The sequence below is a fragment of the Diabrotica virgifera genome, chromosome 8, assembly GCF_917563875.1.
Source record: "Diabrotica virgifera virgifera chromosome 8, PGI_DIABVI_V3a".
NCBI lineage: Eukaryota > Metazoa > Arthropoda > Insecta > Coleoptera > Chrysomelidae > Diabrotica > Diabrotica virgifera.
The window spans coordinates 43,469,188-43,491,597 of record NC_065450.1 but is presented as its reverse complement, the minus strand read 5'-3'; the positions used below and the strand labels follow the sequence as shown (position 1 = coordinate 43,491,597).

The following is a 22,410-nucleotide window of genomic DNA, read 5'->3' as shown; positions in this document are numbered from 1 at the left end:
CAATTTATTTATTACGAATTTATTGTACGAATTTTACTTCTTGCGTAGATCTTGCGATCCTGCTGTAGTATAATTTCCGTCCCATTACCCACTAGCCATTACCCACACACTTATTTATGACACTGCGTAGACGCCGTATTTGTACTGAGACAAATCACAGAAAAGGCCATTGAGTACAATAAACCAGCATATCTATGTTTTATAGACCTGACAAAGGCTTTCGATCGCATCCAAGTCGAAGACGTCTTACATTTACTGTATAGAAGAAACATACCAATCAATATTATACAAACCATCGAAAACATATATTTTCATAATCGAATACAGGCAAAGGTAAATGGAAATCCAACGCAGTTTATACTAGTATAAAGCGGAGTCAGACAAGGTGACTCATTAAGCCCACTGTTCTTTAATATAATAATGGTCGAAATAATAAAAGCAGTACGTAAAGGTCATGGTGACCGAATGGGGAACAAAGAAATCCAAATATTATGTTATGCAGACGACGCGACGCCGCAATACTAGGCTCGACGCGCTATTTATTATTTTTATTATATATTCAGTATTAATAAACGTAAGAAGTTAAATAACATGTTTACCTTCGTGCCACAAGAAAGCAGCAAACACTGCTCTTAAAGATTCTGCTACAGAAGGACTCATAGCTTGCTTCACATTTTCGTATCCATAGTTTAATTTAGTCCCAGCAGGAAGTTGTTGCAAATTCGCAGGAGATATAGCTCTCTTCGGTCGGATTTTAGCTATGTTTCTATCCTTTCTGGCCAGCTTCGGAGACACCTTTTCATCTTTTCCCATGGCCCCGATAGAAAAATTCGATTTGATTGGAATGGTATTGCCACTTTCGGGAGATGTTTGTGTTCCAGTTTGCGTTAACTTTTTTGGACTCTGGTCCATGTCCTAGATGACAATAAAACAAATTGGTTTGTTATAAAACTGAGTCTATTCCTATGATATTAATGTTATTTTTGTAATTAAGAATAATATAATATGTATCTACTTGGGTAAATAAGTAACTAAAATACTATCAAGGAAGTTAAGAAAATTTGTTTTTATGCACTGCCGCCATTAAGTCTTTTTTAAAATGTATTTTAGATCCAGGTGCAGGAGCACGCCAAATAGAATTCTATTTTAGTGACGTCACGTTGCCTAGCAACCGTCGATTCTCCCATTATGAAATTCTATTTTGTGACGTCAGCATAATAGAATTCTATTTGGCGTGCTCTGGGCCCAGGGCCAATTTATTAATAGCCCAGTCAATATAAAAAAAATGTATTTGGTTTCAAATTGGGACCATTTCCAAATCAAAGTTTGGGTAAAAAATATTTTTTTTTCATAGAAGTAACATTGGTGAAAGCTCTTGGTAACAAAGATATCAAAAAATGAGTGTTTTAGATCCCTAAAAAATGGAACCAGAGAAAATTTTACTTTTTTGTCGTATTTTTTTTTAAATAGGCTCTTCTTAGACTTTCTAAATAAAATTTTATATTGAAACCCCCCCCCCCTTAAGATAGGTAAAATGCTCTCACTCCCAGAATTATTTTTTTTTATTTTTTACGATCTAAGCATTGTGATTAGAAAATAAGACTCAGTCCAATTTTAATCATTCACCCCCTCTTCCCCCATTACCAACAAAAACGACATTTTTTCGTTTTTATTTTTTTCTAGATGAGATGCAATCAATTTAAGAATTTCAAAAAATTCACTGGCTTAGTTGAGGCTTTTACAAAATATGTATGTTTTTATAGATCCGTAGGCTGACTGTACATAACCTTAAAATATACCTATATATATTTTTTTTAGAAAAAAGCGTATAACTTTTTTGGAGATGCCTGCAGGTCCATGTTTTTATTTTGTGTATTTTATCAAAAATTATATTTTATTATTTTCTGAAAAAACCCAAAAAACTGTTTTTTAGGGGGATTTTCCCCATTTTATAGACTTCAAAATAGATAAAGTCAAGGTTTTTTTATAAGTTATATTATATCATCTGAAATAACTGAGTTCGTAGAGCGAAACACGTTCAAATCCTCAAAAAAAAGAATGTGTGTGTACTTTGTACGCACGTAAGAAGATATTCTTCTATTATATAATAGGTAATTTAAACGAAGTAAATATACTTAAAAGGTTATTTGTACTTATTTTATTTAAAAATCAAACTAACTTTCTTATCTACCACTTTCAAAAAAGAAGAATATCTTCAAAAATTATATAATAATATACTTACAATCATAAAATCTATAAAAAAAATAAAAAATAATAACTTGCTTGGGGCTTGAACCCACTTCACGTCTACCGCGCCGTACGAGAGTTGACGGTATTTCAAACTGCACCACATTCACGTATACGTCATGTGGGAATATACACAAACTAAACGTTTACACCATAAATTTATATGAATTTAATAAAATTATTAGTTTGATTTTTGTCGAAATAAAACAAGACAACAAAATATAGAGTAAGAAAACGATATATGAGATGAAGATTTGTAGAAAGTTTGTTCGTAATCAGATTATGTAAATTAAAGCATTGCCTACTAATAGGTAACTACATTATTTTGTTTACATTTTCCAAATAGATAGGTATTGAAACTATTAGGTATTTCCAACTGAAACATTTAGAATTACGTACCTGCGGCTTTTCAAAACTATTTAAAAAGTCACTATAATTATAAATTTGATTTTATTTCTGTCCACACATCAATAAAAACTATTATTATACAATATTTTTGTTTACCGATAACCTCCATATTGAACAATTATTGACAGATCATTTCAAAATTTCAACACCCAATCAGAGCCCATATAACGATTAATACTATACTGTCGGTGTGCGCAGGCGCGCGGATCAATCAAATTTTACCCTCAATCGATTCGCCGCTAAAGAAGAATATCTTCAAAAAACCCCACGTTTTTGGTTCAAAAAACGAAAAAGTAACGTTTTTGGTAGTAAGGGGTGGGGGAGGGGAGGAGTGTTAAAATTTTGGAAGGAGTTAAAAAAGTCTTATTTTTTTAATTACATAGAACATAAAAAAGTGAAAAAAATTGAATTCTGGCAGGCATTTCTGTGAGGGCATTTTGCCCCTCTTAACCGGAGGAACCCTTTGAGCCTTATTTGCCCCTTATTTAGATTGCATTACGCAAACCCAAAACTTTCTTCTAATAACGATTTATTAATGAAAATTTGATATGGCAAATAAAAATAAAGCATTAGGAATAGACTCGGTCACTACTTCTAATAGAAGCTTCTAGCTACAAATCTTACAGAGTAATCCCTTGAATTTGTCATGTGAGATGGACTTGAGCCTGATCTAGTGTGCAGGGAGCTACTGCTAGGAGTGGGTGACGTTTCTCTCTGTTGAGTAGCTTGACTTGGTGACTGTGAAATGTCGCGTGGTATACTACTTACCATTGCACTGGTATCTGATTGATTAGAACCTCTTCTCGTACTTGTTTCATATCCAGTGCCGCTTACTAAAAAACAAAGTTTTCATTTCATTTAATAACCAAAACACTACAAATTAATGCAATTTTTGACAATTTTCTTAATTAAACAATATAATGATTTCACCTTCAATGACTAAAACTATTTTTATGAAAATGAAATCATTTCTTTGCAATAATCATCTCAGTTTAGAACTAAGACAAAGATTGGTTAAGTGCTATGTTTGGTGCGTACTTTTGTATGGTGCAGAAGTGTGGACACCAAAAGTATCGACCATGAACAGAATTAAAGCATTGGAAATGTGTATTCATAGATGCTGAAGATACCTTGGAGAACAAGAAAATCTAATGAGGAATTACTAAGGAGGGTCAACAAAGATAGAGAACTGCTGAAGCCTGTTAAACACTGAATTGAAAATGTCTTATCTGGGACATATAGTGAAGGGAAATCGATACAGAATACTACAACTGATCCTTAAAGGCAAAATAGAGGGCCGTAGAAGTGCAGGAAGAAAACCTGTTTCTTGGTTAAACAACATTCGTGAATGGACTCAGGTACCAAATGCAGGACAATTATTGCAGAAGATCGAGAAGCCTTCGCAATGATGATCGCCAACGTCGGATATTTGGTATGACACGTGAAGAAGAAGAAGCTCTTTTGTAAAAGGAAGAACTTTAACAAGATACATTTTATGTGTCGATATTTATAAAAGAACCAATGTTTGTCCTATTTATATTATATTATGCCACCCTATGTAATTTGGTTATTTGGTGGTATTTTCAAAAATACCACATTATATTTATTTTCAGTAATCTTTAAAAAATCTTGGACTCAATACCCCAAAAAATTTTTGGAGTTCTGAACTCGATACTTAATACATGTACGGTTTCACTTGATTTCTCTAAAAGTACTAAAAAGAAATATAATGTATGTAGTATTTTTGAAAAGTTGGTTAAACGACCTTTAAATGTGGTATCATTCAACCCCCCTTTTAATTAAAGATTTTGGGGGTTGTGTTCGCCCCCGCTAGAGGCTTGATTTAAGTTAGTTGAAAAAAAACTGGTTTACAAAATGTCCCCCTCAAAAATAAAGCACACCGCACACATCTTATGGAAAATATAATGTCACTCAAATTAAATAAAATTTACATGAATACGAGTAGATGCGTCCTGAAATTTCAATAATTTGATTTGCTTAATTACTCTGAATTTTGCTTAATTAGTGCGTTAATTGCAATTAAAGTTTATCTAAATCGCATTTTGAAGTCTATAAAACTGGCATTCATAAATAATATTAGTCTAGCGGCTATTGAATACAGTATATTCACCACTAGCTTAGGCAATAATAGGAAAAGATAAGAGTAAGCCTCTGCCGTAATCCCTCGAGAAAGACTTATGTAGTAAGCGAATCACAAGATCTTTTTTCTCTATTTGACACACGTACATTCCTATTGGATTTTAGATTTATTTTTATCAATTTACGCTCTTGTTAATCAAAATACAGAGTTGGTGCAATGGTATCAAATTATTGAAATTTCAGGACGCCTCTATTCATGTAAATTTTATTTCATTTGAGTGACATATTTTCGATAAGATGTGTGAGGTGTCCTTTGATGTGTTTTTAAGTATTTTTAGATTTTCTTTAGGGACCAACTTATAGAGGGTGGTACCTTTTTAAATTGACACACTGTAAATTAATTTTTACGTAAATTGCAGTTGTTATCAGTCGCGGATCTACAGGGAGGGAAAATGGGGATTAAACCACAGACAGACATTAGACTTAGGAAAAATAGGAAATCTTAATGAATAATAAGTTATTATTTATGTCTTTTATGTAGTTTGGGTTTACCTTTTTTGTCTTTTGGTTGAGAAGGATTGCTTGGATGCTTCAAGAAAGTGTTGACAGATTCATTAACGGAAAAAAATTATTCGTTGAAAATAAACCAATTTTGGCATTCATTTGTATCAAATTTTGCCATGAGGCTTATTTATTGTAGTATCAGTCCATTCGTTGTGGACCGTTATTACAAAATTTTAGTATAATAGTAAAATACTTTTGTTGGTTAGGTAACTAAACTTTGTCATATCTCAGATGAATAAGAAATGTTATTAAGAAATTTCGAGTTTCTATTTCTTTTTTTTTCAACTTTTTTATAAACCTTTGGTCACCTAACCCCCTCCTTTAATACCACTAATAATAATGATTAACTTACCTAATGGTGATATTGCCATACTTTTCGTTGAACCACACATTTGTATACTACCACTACTTTCAGGTAGAACGTTGGAGTGTCCTATAAACATGATAAACAAGATTATAACTTACCTATTATTATTTTAAAACTAAATTTTATTCATGGTTTTTGATTTAAACTACTTGCTCGTTTGACTAAATTGCCGCCGGTTATTGTTTGCAAATGTAGTAAACAATCCCTCAAAAAAAGCGCCGAAAGAGTATTCCGTTAGTTTGGTCAAATTAGTTTCGTCACGTTTTGTTTGAAAATGTTTCCAGAGACTGTTCGGACTATATACATAAGGTAACGGTATCCCCTTTTGAATATTTTTTCTATAACAAGGAATATTTGTTTAATTTAAATTCATTTTCTGCTGAGACAGTAGTTATGTAGTTCGACTTGTCTCTTCAAGACCTTTGAAAAAAAGTAAGCTATTTTTTTTTGATACATTTCGTATTCGTTTTATTTTCTGTTATTTCGCCTATTTGTAATGTAGAAAATAAGTAGCATCTTGGAGCAATCAATCTGAGAGGCAACTGAAAATCTTTGTTTGTAAGCATTGTGTTCATTTTTATAAATGCTTGCCTTGCAGTTTCAGTTCGGACTTTAATTTCTTTGCTTTGGTCATTTTTGCCATCAACCTAGGTTCCCACATACACACTACCAAACTTATATGGAATCACCATGTATTTCAAAACAATATTTATTTCTTTTAAAAAAACTTGTTATTATTGCGAAAAATAAAGGTTTTTATTGAAAATAAACAAATCGATAAGACAATCAGTACAGCTCGGTACGGTATAGGTTATTTGCTTGAGTTGCAAATTGAACAAAAATAAATAAACTAACTTTTGCGTCCCAAAACGAATATATGCCTCATGTGGGGTTATAGAAACTACAACGGAGAAAGACTATTCTTTTTGTGGAGCAAGCAATGTTCTCAGAGGGACTTAGCTGCAGAGCTGGGTGTAATACAGGGCGTTCTGTCTAAAACCTCTGCTAGGTAACAGGCAGGCCCGGCCCCAGGGGTGGGCGAAGTGGGCGGCCGCCCAGGGCGGCACATTTAGGGGCGGCAAATTTTAGATAAGAGCCAATTTTTGAAATTGAAGAAATAATAAATTATGTTTTTAATATAAAAAATCAATATTATGAACAAGAGCGACAAAACTGCAACTGTAAAAACGAGAATTAAATAAGTGAAACAATAACAATTGCAAGGTTCATTCAACTGGAAATCTACAACACCGCCTTCAACTGCATCGCATAAGAATAGTGGAATAAGAACTAAATTAAATTCACTAAAATGAAATTTACCGAAAATGGATATAATAATTGGAAACATATGGTTGAAGCTTTGTCCAGCCACGCTAACTCTCCAGCTCATCTACAGTCACAGCGACAGTGGGTAGAACTAGCAATTAGACTAGAATCGGGCAAAACCATAGAAGAAGAAACACAAAAAGTTCTAAATTCAGAAACTCGTCATTGGAAAAATGTGATAGAACGACTTATATCAATAACAGTTCTTAGCACAACAGTGTCTTTTATTGAGGGGCGATTCTGATAAACTTTTTCATCACAAAAATAAATTTTTAAAGCTTATTTAGCTCTTTGGAAAATTTGATTCTATTTTAAAAGAGCGCATTAGGAGAACAACGAATAGTAGTAACAAGCAGCATCACTACTTAGGTAAACGTATTTAAAACGAAATTATTCAGCTCCTCCATGACCAAATCAAAAATAAATTTTTTAAGTTTTGAAATCAGCAAAGTATTATAGCATAATTTTAGATTGTACACCTGATATTTCTGGAGTGGAACAGATGCTAAATTGTTGTACGTTTTGTTGATTTAGATTCCTTTTCACAAAGCTAAAAATTACTAAACATTTTCTTAGATTTATGCCCGTATTGGAAACTAATAGCTTGGGACTTACAGAAAGCAAAAACTAAATGAACCGGGGATACTTTTGGAAGATATGAGGGGACAATGATACCTATGATAATGAGGCAAACATGAAAGGGAAGAACTTTTTGTCCCATGTTCTAGCCATTCACTCAATGTAGTCGTCTTCCTTAGTGGCAAAAACTTACAACTTTTTCTCAGCATCTATTCATCGTTCGTTTATACTGGAAAATCACATTTCTATCACAACGTTGAAACCTTTGTCCGAAACTGGATGGGAAAGTAGAATTGATGCATTTACTCCGAGCTGATACCAAATTGAAGAAATCTACGATGCTCTTGTAGAAATCAATGTCAATAAAAACAACGATAAATAGGTTGCTCATGAGGCAAGCTGTTTGGCGAGTCAAATCCGTGATTTTATTTTTTTTGTTGTGTGGTAATATGGCATGACATTTTACTTCATGAACCTACATTACTACCTACATAAATTTTTCTAATTTTTGTACGACATATACCAAATTAAGGATATGACTGCTAGTGATTTATCAGATAAATGTTTAAAGCTGTGTGATGCTTTAACTTTTGATGAGTTAAAAGATCTAAATTATGCTAATCAAAAGATGAACTCAAAGTACTTTCCACGATTGTGAAGCCTAAGAGTACACATCTTGAGACCCTGAAAATGATTAGAGAGTATGATTTTGATTTCGCACCCAACGTTAGTGTTGCTTTGAGGATTCTATTAACCCTACCAGTGACAGTGGCATCTGGAAAGAAAAGCTTTTCAAAGCTAAAACTTATAAAAAATTACTTAAGATCAACTATGTCCGAGGAACGTTTGAGTGCTCTAGCGACAATCTATTGAACACGAAATTACAGAATTCCTGGATCTTGGAGAATTATTAAAAGACTTTTCCCGTGCCAAGGCAAGAAGAGTGCTACTTACTTAAAAAAGTAAGTGTGGTAAAATGTCATGAAAATATTGCAAATGTATCCTACATATTTTTAAGCAGGTATCGTTCAAATTAGGTAAAAAATGGCATATTAAATAATTTAGTACAAAGCACACATCAATAAAAATACAATCTTGGCGACCACTGAAGGAAGGTGGTGAGTTATGGGTCTTCTACTAAGAAGGGGAGGGGGGCACTCGCCGATCTTGCCCAGGGCGGCAAAATCCCTAGGGCCGGGCCTGGTAACAGGAAATAGAAAAGCTCAAAAATAAAGAAGGGAAAGTCGCCAAAAAGTAATAACGACTCGCCAAGATCGTTTAATTGTTCAATCAGCTGGAAGACACCTACCCATTTCTCACCAACAGCTCCAAAGGCAGCTTTTGGAAGCTGCAGGTGTAACTGTTTCAGTTGAAACGATAAGAAGAAGAGTTCGTGCCAAGAAGTCTACAGCAGGAGACAGTTATGGGTTCCCGAATTATCCAGGCAGCACAAGATTGATCGCCTAAATGGGTGTCTTCACCACCAAAACTGGAACATTGGCAATTGACAAAATGTGGTATTTTCAGAAAAAGTCAGGATTTGTATAAAATCAGATGACCCAATAAATCGTGTAATTAGAGGTCGAGGAAGACAATCAAGAACGAAAACTGTCAGATCTGTTCACAAATATAAAAGGGGAAGTGTAATGTTCTGGAGAGAAATTGTGATCCGTAAAAAAACTCCTTTAATTTTCATCCAATCAACGTTAACTGCTCACAGGTATGTTGATAACCTGTAGTTAGGCTCTGGAGAGGTGCAACAGGAGAAAATTTAATTTTCATGCATGATAATGGACCTCCACATACCATTAGAGTGACTGGAGACATCATTGAAGCAGAAGTTATCCCTTGTTTGGAGTGGCCGGCTGACTCGAACTTAACCCTATTGAGTATTTGTGAGATATGCTTAAAAGAAAAATTAGAGCTCGCCGCGAAAATCCACAAAACACCGTACGGCTAGTACAAGCTGCTCTTGAAGAATGGAGCAACCTACCACAACAAAATGGTGATAATTTTATTAGGAGCGTGCCCCCGCAAACTGAAGCTTGCATAAGGACTAGAGGTGATTACACTGTCTACCAAAAAAACAAAAAAAAAATTAATAAAAAACAATTTAAACATTATTCGTTTTACATTGAAATTTTGGATGTTATTGACTTTAAAAACAACTAGTTTCAATTTGTTGTTTAAATACTTGTTGTTTTATTAATATTGTTTAATTAATATAAATATTGTTTTATTTAATTGTTATGTATTTGTGACTAAATTGCTTTAAAATAAATATTCTTTGACTTCGTGTGTTAGTTTTTTTTTTAAATCCGCACGAAATAATAAAAAAAAAAAGATGATTCCATACCATATAAGTTTGGGTGTGTGTATTTGTACATCTCTACTTTTTCTATTTGGGTTTGCTCTATTATTAACCTTTCATTTCCATGTTGTGTTTTTGAGACAATCATAAATTTAGTTTTTTCTTGTTTATTTTTAGTTCATATCTAATGCAATAATCGTTAATTCTATTTACCAATTTCTTGTAGCGATTCCAGGGTGTCTGCCATGGTGTGTCATCAGCAAATCTTATGTTATTTATTATTGTTCCGTTTATAGAGATTCCATCACCTAGTTCCGCTATCGCTTCCTGAACTATGGCTTCACTGTACACATTAAACAGTATTGGCGACACAACACAGCCCTGTCTTACTCCTCTCTTTATATCAAATTTTTAAATTTATATCTTATTCTATGCAATCGCAATCGTTATTTATTTTAAAGTGTCAACATAAAACAAATTGAAGAAAACCCAAAATGAATTTACCTGGAACAGCAACTGGACTGGAACTTCTACTGGATAACTTTGGAGACGATATCAGTCCACGGGGACTTTGAGAACGTTTTGGGGTATCAGGAGGTGTAATTCCATTTCCATTTACACTACTTTCACTGTGTGCTTTTACAGGTGGTGCAATAGATGGCTCTGATGAATCGCTAAAAATGATTTTAAGAAAATTAATAATTCAATATTAAATTTTATTTAAAGTTATATTTATTCATAATATCCAAACAACCGGGACTTATATCAGAAGTTTCTCTCTTGAGACTTGATTCTCTCTAGGCATGTCCTATATAGGTAGGTACCTGGAGCCGTTTAAAATATGGAATCCAAGGTCGCGTGATCACTCAATACAAGCATCGACCGGTCGTTCGAAGCCAGACCTTCTAAGAACTGTTTACACCATCATTATTTGTGTTTTGCACTTCCGCTGATGAATTTTGTTAGGCAGTACTGAAAGCAAAGTCCGCATTTATAAGACATGTGCTAGACTTGCACTGATATAAGCAGCTGAGCCAAGAGCCGAGACAACACAGACCAAACAAATAATGAGAACAACAGAGATGAAAACCCTAAGATCCATAAGAGGTATCACACTCAGAGATATGATACGAAACGAAGACACATTGAGAGAGCTAGGTGTTCACGACGTAGTGAGATGGACAAGTGCACGACGACATATGTGGAGAGACCACGTAGATCGGATGGACCCTGAACGTATGGCGAAATGGGTGAAGACACAGAAGCTCAACACCAAGCGACCCAGAGGAAAATCCCAAAAAATGATGGTACAAGAGCTGGAGCTCCGGATCGCAGCAGAGGCTGTAACAGAAGAAACAGGACAGCCCGATTAAAAAAATAAAAGGAGAATGAGCTAATGGCTAATCCAAAATCTTGTTTGTAAATTTTAGTTTGTAAGTAAAAATGTTTCAGAACCTAGTTAATATTGTTCTGTGTAAAAGACTTACCTTTTTATATCGTCTCCTTTGAACCACTTTGGCAAACTACTCAATTTCCCTTCTTTCTTCTCCTTTTTCGAGGTCTTTGTATATTCTGGTTGGACCCCCTCTCCGAATATAAAGGGATTTGTAGGCAAAAGTTCGTCAGATTCAATCGAACTTGATCCGGAAAATAAAAAATTCGCTTCGTTGGACTTTATTGAAAAGTTAAATCCTCTTTTTTGTTTTCGTGAACTATCCTCAGAAGTTAATTTGGGACTACCTGTAATATTATTAATTATTTAAAATCAAATCGTTAAGAAAGGTGACAGAAAAAATATAACCAATGTTTGTTGTGTAAGCAATTTTTTCCTTTTCATTGTTTAGCTTTGGTAACCATTAATTAACCAAACGATATATAAATTTTTATAAAGGACATCGCACACATCTTATGGAAAATATAATGTCACTCAAATTCAATAAAATTTATATGAATATATTCGTTTCAATTTAACGGTCAATTCTTCTCATTGCGCCAACTCTTGATTTTCAATAATAAGAGCAGAAATTGATATAAATACAAATTATAGGTACTTTATAAATCTTCCCGGGCTATTAAGCATCTTATTATAATAGTTTCACTAATCCGCTTAGGCCCAGCGGGGTTTAAGCTGTTTTGAATAGCATCCAGAGCAATAGTGATTATAACTGACACGTTTATAGACTCCAAAAATGTGATTTCGATAAACTTTAATTGCAATTTGCGCCGTAATTAATCATAATTAAGAGTTGGCGCAATGATAAGAGTTGACCGTTAATTTAAAACGAATCTATTCGTATAAATTTTATTGAATTTGAGTGACATTATATTTTCCATAAGATGTGTGCGATGTCCTTTACTTTATACAATGCAGAAATTGGCTGCTAGAATCATCTAACAAGAGAAGAAAGGCTCATTAGAATAAACTGGCATCGATAAAAGCACAAAGAAGAAATAAATCAGTACAAAAATAAGAAGACATGTAAGACATAATAAACAATCAAAATATTCAAACAAATCTCTCTTCCAATATTGCCTAAAAGAACGCATGGATTAAGACTGACCACCATTCAGTTGTAACTGATTAAAATGGAAAAAAATTATAATAAAAGGAAATTGGATAAATGAAAAATTTTCGACCATTTTAAACCAATCAAAAAACTAAAATTATATTGGGAAACTTGCCCAAAATTCGAGATTATGGAATACATCTCACAATATTTTATCTTTAGAAGAGTCGAGAATATAATATGTGCAATAAACAATAAGATTTTGGGAAAAACGAAATCAACCACGAAACTAAAATGCATGTATACAGGGTGTTTCATTAATAATTGAAAATATTTAAACTGTAGATTCCTGGGTTTAAAATATTAAGGTTTAACCCAAATCACCTAGTCCGAAAATGCTTCTTAAGGAAGCTTTGAAGATGGCGTCTTGTAATTAGTTTTTTAAATACCTCTAGAACCCTTCTAGAGGTAGGTAACTTAAAAAAAGAATGTGTGTGTACTTTGTACGCACGTAAGAAGATATTCTTCTATTATATAATAGGTAATTTAAACGAAGTAAATATACTTAAAAGGTTATTTGTACTTATTTTATTTAAAAATCAAACTAACTTTCTTATCTACCACTTTCAAAAAAGAAGAATATCTTCAAAAATTATATAATAATATACTTACTTAAAGTTGACGCCATTTCAAACTGTACCAAACTCTCGTATACGTCATGTGGGAATATACACAAACTAAACGTTTGCACCATAAATTTATATGAATTGAATAAAATTATTAGTTTGATTTTTGTCGAAATAAAATACAACAAAATATAGAGTAAGAAAATGATATATGAGATGAAGATTTGTAGAAAGTTTGTTCGTAATCAGATTATGTAAATAAAAGCATTGCCTACTAATAGGTAACTACATTATTTTGTTTACATTTTCCAAATAGATAGGTATTGAAACTATTAGGTATTTCCAACTGATACGTTTAGAATTACGTACCTGCGGCTTTTCAAAACTATTTAAAAAGTCACTATAATTATAAATTTGATTTTATTTCTGTCCATACATCAATAAAAACTAATATTATACAATATTTTTGTTTACCGATAACCTCCATATTGAACAATTATTGACAGATCATTTCAAAATTTCAACACCCAATCAGAGCCCGTATAACAACTAATACCATACTGTCGGTGTGCGCATGCGCGCGGATCAATCAAATTTTACCCTCAATCGATTCGCCGCTAAAGAAGAATATCTTCAAAAAATTAATTAAAAACTAGTTCTTAAGGGGAACGGAGCAAAATGCAAAATTTTGATGCATGTCAAAATTTTCAATGTGTTTTAGATGTATTCATTTTTTTCGAATATTGAGAAAACTAATAAATATTTTTGAAAAATTTTAACGCTGAATGAAAGATTACATTATTACCGAGGGCCGAAAGTCCCTGAAAAATTCTATACTGTTTATTTTAATAAGTTACAGTGAAAATAAAAGACAAAATTTAGCGTGATTTTTAATTGCAAATATTTCATTCAAAAGAAACTTTTTATTTATTCTAAGGGACTTTCGGCCATCGCTAATAAAATAAAATTTTGACATGCGTCAAATATTTGCATATTGCTCCGTTCCCCTTAAAAAAAACTAATTAAAAGACCCCATCTTCAAAGAGCTTTAGCTCCCTTAGGAAGCATTTTCGGACTAGGTGATTTGGGTTAAACCTCAATATATTGAGCCCAGGAATCTAGAGTTAAAATATATCCAATTATTAATGAAACACCCTGTATGCTATCGCAGTACTAACACTTATATATGCTGCAAATGCAAATACATAATATGCTGAAAAGGCTTGGGTTAGCAGATATGAAACAACTTAGAAATATAGCTGGAAAGTCGAAGATGAACAGGGAAAGGAACGAAAACATCAAAATCAAATAAAACAGGAACCAATAGAGAAAACATAGAAAAAAGAAAACTAAACTGTAGTTAGAATGAACATAATTTGAACGGACGATAAAACACTAGTAAAGAAAGTGACATGAGGCCAAAATATAAGAAAGAAGAAGAAAGGGTAGACCTATAAAGGGGTGAATGGAACAAATACAGTAAGTCGGAACCAAGAGAGGGAAAACATTGCAACAGATGAAGGAAATGGCAGAAGACCGGAAGGCGTGGAAGGAATGAGTAAAAGATGGATAGATGCCAACCAGATCTTTTTTATTTGGTTTCAAGCTATACTCGGTACAGAGTACAAATTGATAGCGGTTTATATGGCTAAACTGCTGATGCTTTAGTGAAATAGATTCCTAGCATCGCCCGATGGCATGGATATGTCTCAGGTTCACAGTTAACTTTAATCGTTATCAACACTCACCTGATCTTTCCTAGTTATAGGTCGCTAAAGGCATAAGTTGGTAGAATATTTAAATATATTTACCGACTAGTCGGTGTGTTTTGATTCAATTCAGTCTTCTTACAAAGCCTATTTGATAACGGGTAAATCTAGACACACGTGATAGAGGATGGTAAGAGACTCGAATTGAATCAAAACGAAACCGTATATTTTTATCTGAATTTTACATTTTTTATAAACTAGACATTTTCAGAAAATTACCTTCACAATCGCTAACATTCCCAAGATACAACACGTTGTTGTGACCAACTGCTAATGACCAAGCCTCGGTTTCTGCGCTGAAGCAATACTTCTCTTTTGTCGGCTTATCTAGTTTCACCCAACATCCATCTGAGTTTAGGTATAGTGTATTCCGATATCCCGATTCGGATTATCGGGATTTTAATCGAGGGGAGAATTTTTTGTGATATCCTTATGGCTTATTGTTTGTAAATTCAAACTTTTAGTAAGTTTGGTTAATTAATGATCCTCTATTCAAAAAGCGTTTAGTAAAAATAGAACGCCAAAAAGTACAAGAGTGTGATCTAAATTATAAGTGACTAATTTATGCAACTGTCTATTCGAATATCAGAACTTGTATCGATAATGGCGCGACAGGTCGGCACCACAGTGATATTGTGTAAATAATCTTTTCTTATATGAAAAGGTCTTGAGGTAAAAAATGTGAGAGATTTCTGAAATAAAAACTTGAAGACATTTAACGAGAAAAGAAGGCACGTAAAGAAAAGTTTATGAATGTATAATCGCTAACATTCCCAAGATATAACACGTTGTTGTGACCAACGACCAAGCCTCGGTTTCTGTGCTGAAACAATACTTCTCTTTTGTCGGTTTATCTAGTTGTACCCAACATTTATCTAAGTTTATAGTATATTCCGATATCCCGATTGGGAATATCGGGATTTTAATCGGAGGGAGAATTTTTGTGATATCCTTAGGCTTATAGTTTGTAAATTCAAACTTTTAGTAAGTTTGGTTAATTAATGATTGGATATTCAGAAAACTTTTAGTAAAAATAGAACGCCAAAAAGTACAGGAGTATGAAGAGGGTGAGTATATATTAAATATTAGATATTTTGAAAAAATTACCTTCACAATCGCTGACATTCCCAAGATACAACACGTTGTTGTGACCAACCGCTAATGACCAAGCCTCGGTTTCTGCGCTGAAGCAATACTTCTCTTTTGTTGGCTTATCTAGTTTCACCCAACATCCATCTGAGTTGACAGTGTATTCCGATATCCCGATTCTGTTTCCGAGTGCCAACATTCCGACTGGCGTGGCTTTAAAACTTGGTCGGCTGCGGACGTTATGGCCAGAAGCTCCACATTTAATTACTTGGTAGTTAATATTCAAGTTTGGTGTTTTATGCCTGAAATCATATAATTTTTGTAACAACTCCCGGAAATTTTTCCACTTTAAAACTACAAAAGTAATTCACTTGATGTTTTGTATTATACCGTTGAGAGCAGTGGTGTCATGGCGCCGTAACGCCGTTCCGGCACTGGTTAAGGAAAAAAAAATAAATAGAAAACTTAGGTTTTGTAAATAAAACACATATTTAACAATATATATGACACAGGCATAATTCCCCAAAAATGGCTAGAATCAACTTTTATAAATCTTCCAAAAAAACCCAATGCGAGAAAGTGCGAAGACTATAGATTTATAAGCCTTATGAACAAGAACACAATTCGGATTTCGTGATGCTCTGGGAACACGGGAGGCCCTTTTGCTGTGCAAGTGCTATTTCAGACATGCAGGGATGTAAATTTTGATATATACGTATGCTTTATAGATTACCAGAAAGCATTTGACAGAGTAAAACATGACAAATTAATAACTCTAATGCAAGAAATTGGAATTGACAACAAAGATCTAAGAATTATCAGAAACATTTATTACAATCAAACGGCCAAAATCAAAACAGAAGACCAGTTAACTGATAAAATTGCAATAGAACGAGGAGTACGACAGGGCTGTATTTTATCTCCACTACTATTCAATATTTACTCTGAATGGGTGTTCAAGGAAGCTTTAGACGGTTGTGCCAAAGGAGTATTAATAAATGGTGAATGGTTGAATAACATTAGATATGCAGATTACACCATAGTTTTTGCCGATAATCTCAATGATTTACAGATATTAACAAATCGTATAACAGAAGTCAGCAACAGATACGGACTAGCTCTTAACATAAAGAAGACCAAATTTATGACAATTGGTAAGAAACCAATACTAAACGCTCAACTTACAATCCACCAACAGAATATCGAAAGAGTTGAGCAATATACATATCTGGGTACGAATTTAAATAGCCAATGGGACTACTCAACAGAAATTAAACAGCGAATAATAAGGGCGAAAGCAGCATACGTTAGAATGAGACCCATTTTCAACAGTCGAGACATAGCATTAAAAACAAAATATCTACCGTCTGTTGAAATGCTACATATTCTCAGTTCTGCTCTACGGAATGGAAGCATGGACACTAACTGTTGCATCTATGAATCGGCTCGAGGCTTTCGAAATGTGGTGTTATAGGCGCATCTTACGTATATCCTGGGTTGACCGAATTACCAATGTGGAAGTCCTGCGTAGAATGGGGAAAGAGTGTGAAATTCTCATAACCATAAAAACAAAAAAATTAGAATATCTAGGACATGTAATGAGAAATCAAGTGAGAAATCAAGAACGTTACGGCCTTCTCCAACTGATTCTCCAAGGGAAGGTAAATGGTAAAAGAGGACCAGGAAGAAGACGCATTTCCTGGCTTCAAAATTTACGTAAGTGGTATAACACAACTACCACTGAACTATTCCGCGCTGCGGTAAACAAAGTCAAGATAGCCATGATGATCGCCAACATCCGAAACGGATAGGCACTTTAAGAAGAGGAAATAAAACACGGATTATAGAAAACGCTCTCTATATTTCGATACAGTACAACGATTCACTCCGCCGTCTGGGTGAATGGTTGTAGACCTACTACTGCCTAGTGCACGAAAACCAGAGTGTACGGCCACGGCGCGAAAACTAGACTGTACGTCTAAGAAATTCTCTCATGGAGCTAGAAAACTACTTCACAAATGGAATCTCAGAGGAAGAAGCAAAAAACTATAATGTCATTTTTCGAAGTAGGGAAAAAGAACCAACTGCTGTTTCTCCTTCATCATCAGCTAGCAGCTACAGGTGAGGAAAGTAAATATAATTTAACCGAACAGTCTAATTCAATTGAACGTTTTACTAAACTGGATGAGTCTGATAGACTTATGGCCACTGATTTAAAATGGCCATCTATTTGGAACCAAGAAATGTGGGAGCTAAATAAAGAAGCTTTTCCTTGGATTGATTGTAAGGAAGAAAAACGTGGCTGTAGTGTTTGTAAACACGTGTCGCACTTGGGTGCTAATAAGACAGAGTGCTCCATCATTTCAAAAGAATGGCGTTCTTACCAAGTTACTTTTAATGGTAAAACTAAGGCTGCTCAACTCACATCGCTGAGAAAAAAAAATTTTCGATCATAAAACATCATCTAGTCCTAAGGCAGCGAAAAAGATTATTAAAGTAAGCAAATACCAAACTATTGAAAAAGTCACAGATGCCATGAACGTTTCGCCATGTTACAGATGCCATGAAGAAATTCAAAATATCTGCAAAAGGTTTAAAGAGTACCAAAAGATTTCATCCCATTGTTGAACTGCACTAAACTAATTCCATGTAGTTCCTCAGAATGTAAACGAGGTTTTAGTCTCATGAACCAGATAATGACTGATTTGCGAACTACAGTCTTAACCAGACATGTTTCAAAAAACATAGAGTAATATTTTACTTGTAAAAAAGTTAAGGAAAGTGCATTCCGGCACTGCTAATTTTGCCATGACACCACTGGTTGAGAGTCAGATATCCCTGATGGCGACCCTCTGCGTTAGAAAATTGTGTCCAAATAAAACATATAAAAAAAATAGGAAAGAGAAAAAGAAAAATTCAATTTGACGAGGAAGCCGATGATGAACTAAACTTTTCAGCTAGTGATGAGATGAAAATCAACGCATTCTATAGTATAATCGACACTCTGATAAGAGACCTGAATAGACGGCTGGAATCTTATCGACTTATTTGTCAACGTTTTCGTGTTATAACAGATTTGCCAAAATTAAACAATGAAGAAATTATTAAAGAAGCTGAAAGTCTGATACAAATTTATAAAGACGACCTAGATAGATCATTCATACATGAATGCATTCACTTAAAGGGTCATTTGGATACCACAATAAAATCACCAATTGACATATCTAAATATTTAAAGAAGAGTGGATTGAAAGATATTTTCCCTAATTTTGACATTGCTTTGCGCATTTATTTGTGCATGCCAGTTGCCAACATGTCTGCTAAAAGGTCATTTTCGAAAATGTCAAGAACTAAAAATAATTTCCGAAGTATGATGCAAGAACATCTTAACAATTAGTCGATTTTGTCCATAGAAAGTGACGTAACAAAGGCGACAAATTATGAAGACATTATAGATGATTTTGTCAGACAAAAATCTAGAAAGAAAGCTCTGATATGATCGAACTGGAATGACAATTGTTTCTGTTATTAGTTTAAATCCATTTTTAGTGTATTCTTATTTAAATAAAAAATGCTGCTTGAATTTTACATGTTTGAAGGGCGGCTAAGTACTAGAGAATTGTCTAGCTAGGGCGTAAATTAACCTAAATGCGGCCCTGGCCGGGACAGAGTAAGGCCGCACCTACATTGGATCCGTTTTTCTAAGATCCGATCAGATCAGATCCGACGTCGGCCGACGTCGGATTAAAAAATAAACCCATAGTATTAAATGGCGGTGCCTACATTGGATCCGTTTTTCTCCGATCCGATCAGATCAGATCAGATCCGATATCGGCCGACGTCGGGAGTAGCTTCTCCTATTTTCATCGAGAAGTGTTTGCTTTCATTCCAGTTTTTGCATATAAGTAATTTAATTTTTTGTTGTAACTACCTTCATGAAATAAATCAACAATAAATAGCTTCCAAATCTTAATATTTAATTTTGTAATAGGTGTCTCTACAAGATAGATATTTTATAATGTTGTCTTGAATATAAGGTTTACAAAATCTCTTTATTTATAGGTATACAATTTAATATCTCTGGCACAGAATAGAAAACAATTATTATTTTTTCCTATTCTGTCGCTCTAGGTAAATAGTTTTATTGAGATGGTCAATTTCACTTTGGTTATAAAATTCTAACGGGTACTACGTGTGTTTGAAATTGCTAAAATAATCTTAGATAAAACCTTACAAAGAGAACCGAAGTTTATTACCGCTCAATTTGTGATAAAACCGGAAGTATAATTATTACTATATCTTTTTATATAAGAATATTTTTTAATACGTGCCAACACAAGGCTAGTTTGTAATAAATCAATGTATTTGTTCTTTTCTCATGAATTATTTTACATTCTTGTGACGAAAAAATAGGATCTTAAATTTATCAGGACGGTTACGTTTTTTGTTTATATTAAATTCTCCGGAAGATCTGTCTTTATTAAATTTATGCATCCATCCAACAACAGCCAACACATTAACACATCTTCATTGGAACTCGCCGGAAAATCGGTCTATATCGGATCTGATCTGATCGGAGAAATACGGATCCAATGTAGGTGCCGCCTATAGGGCTTTTCATTCACAGTCATTTGTTTCGAGCTTTTGTCATATTTTGTATAATCCGTGTATATTAATATGATACGTACACGGATTATACGTCATTTGACACAAGCTCGAAACAAATGACAATCGATGAAAAGCCCTATCGGATCGGCTCGGATCTGATCTGAGCTGGATCTGATCGGAGAAAAACGGATCCAATGTAGGTGCGGCCTTACGTGGAGGCGGATGCTGGGAGAGGCCAGGCCCGACTTGGTCTGTAGCGCCATAGGAGAGAGAGAGAGAGAGAGAGAGAGAGAGAGAAACCACGTCGTAGTTCACTTAATCTATGAACCCACAGAACAACCTAACAATACAAAACATTATGTGAATTATTTGTGTAGCTTGTAACAAGATTAAGTTCATTTATCTAAGTTTGTGAACAAGACAAACATCTTAAAAATAAACGTTATTAAATAAATAGAATAGAAAAAGACTGTTTGACTTGTACACACTTCTATATAAATCTAAACGGGAACTGGTGTATGTTTTCAAAAGACTGATAGTGTGTAAATTAATTTATTAAATCAGCTAAGTACTTTCAGCATATTAATGCCATCATCAGAGCTATCGTCTTATAGGTGTAAAAACCTCAAAAGAAGAGAAAACTTCGAACAAACACATTCTATATTTTAAAAATTAACCCAGGGATATAACCACTGGTTAGGGTAAAAAACCCTTAAATGTTAAAAATCACATTTAATGTGTTTTTTTTTTACAAAATGGCCACCATTCGTAATGGTGGAATTACGAATGGTGGCCATTTTGTAAAAAAAAAACACATTAAATGTGATTTTTAACATTTAAGGGTTTTTTACCCTAACCAGTGGTTATATCCCTGGGTTAATTTTTAAAATATAGAATGTGTTTGTTCGAAGTTTTCTCTTCTTTTGAGGTTTTTACACCTATAAGACGATAGCTCTGATGATGGCATTAATATGCTGAAAGTACTTAGCTGATTTAATAAATTAATTTACACACTATCAGTCTTTTGAAAACATACACCAGTTCCCGTTTAGATTTATAAACGTTATTGACTATTTACTAATTTGCGTTTACCTGTCTTGAAGATCTGGTGCTTTCCTCACCGAGTCAAGCGTAGTTTTTGGTTCTTCCACGGGCAAGAGAAGAGTTTTTCCTAGGTGTTGATTATACTGCAAGCACCACGCTTCTGTTGTACTTATGTTGCAGTATTGCTTTATAGTTTCCACAGACAATCGAAGCCATACACCATCGTCATTATGTATCTGAAAATGTGTAATTCGTCTTTTTTATTAGTAAAAATATTACACAATTGGTCGTAAGACTCGAAATAAAAAAAAAATATAAATAATGTCAGGTAATAAATAAAGATAATAGATCATCTATGGTCTGTTTCTATACCAAGAGGAGTAATTCTTTACCGCACCGTAATGCTTGTTTGTTATTGGTCCAACCTCAGGCAAGTTTACTCCACTGTTATGAAGTTTTGACGCTAATGACATTTATGAAAATTTGACACTTCTGTCATTTTATAGGCTAATTAGGTTATATCGGCGATTTTTTGCGTTTTCTGCGTTATTTCTTTAATTTTTAGATTTTTAGTCTATTGTTACATAAAAAAACAATTGTTTTTAGAACTCTTTAGCGACGTATTAGTATAATATAATATGTATGGATTACCGTCGAAGGCCGATATGATCAACCAAAAAAGAAGATGTATTTGGTGATTTTCCTAGTGACTTTTTGGGTGTGAATCTGTCTTGTTAGTTTACTCCTCCTGCTTTAAAAAGAAACCATAGTTGGGCAGAACTCAAATATGAACAACACGTAATACATACTAATGTAAAGATGGCAAATACTAAAAAAAGTGCTATACTTGTAACTGTAAAAGAAC

The 22,410-nt window shown here is 33.8% G+C and overlaps 1 protein-coding gene across 4 annotated transcripts in view; it reads right to left on the bottom strand.

The window, feature by feature from the left end:
- LOC126889923 (E3 ubiquitin-protein ligase MYCBP2) overlaps positions 1 to 22,410 on the bottom strand; it is a 743,799-nt gene that overhangs the window by 124,015 nt on the left and 597,374 nt on the right. For 3 of the 4 annotated variants that reach the window (XM_050658657.1, XM_050658658.1, XM_050658660.1), the window contains exons 29-35: positions 21,594 to 21,781; positions 15,912 to 16,195; positions 11,390 to 11,642; positions 10,407 to 10,576; positions 5,672 to 5,752; positions 3,280 to 3,488; positions 600 to 915 (exon numbers count right to left, since the gene is read on the bottom strand). In XM_050658657.1, the coding sequence (XP_050514614.1) occupies positions 600 to 915; positions 3,280 to 3,488; positions 5,672 to 5,752; positions 10,407 to 10,576; positions 11,390 to 11,642; positions 15,912 to 16,195; positions 21,594 to 21,781 (1,501 nt within the window). The remainder of the gene's footprint in view (positions 1 to 599; positions 916 to 3,279; positions 3,489 to 5,671; positions 5,753 to 10,406; positions 10,577 to 11,389; positions 11,643 to 15,911; positions 16,196 to 21,593; positions 21,782 to 22,410) is intronic. The other variant, XM_050658659.1, reaches the window with a different exon arrangement.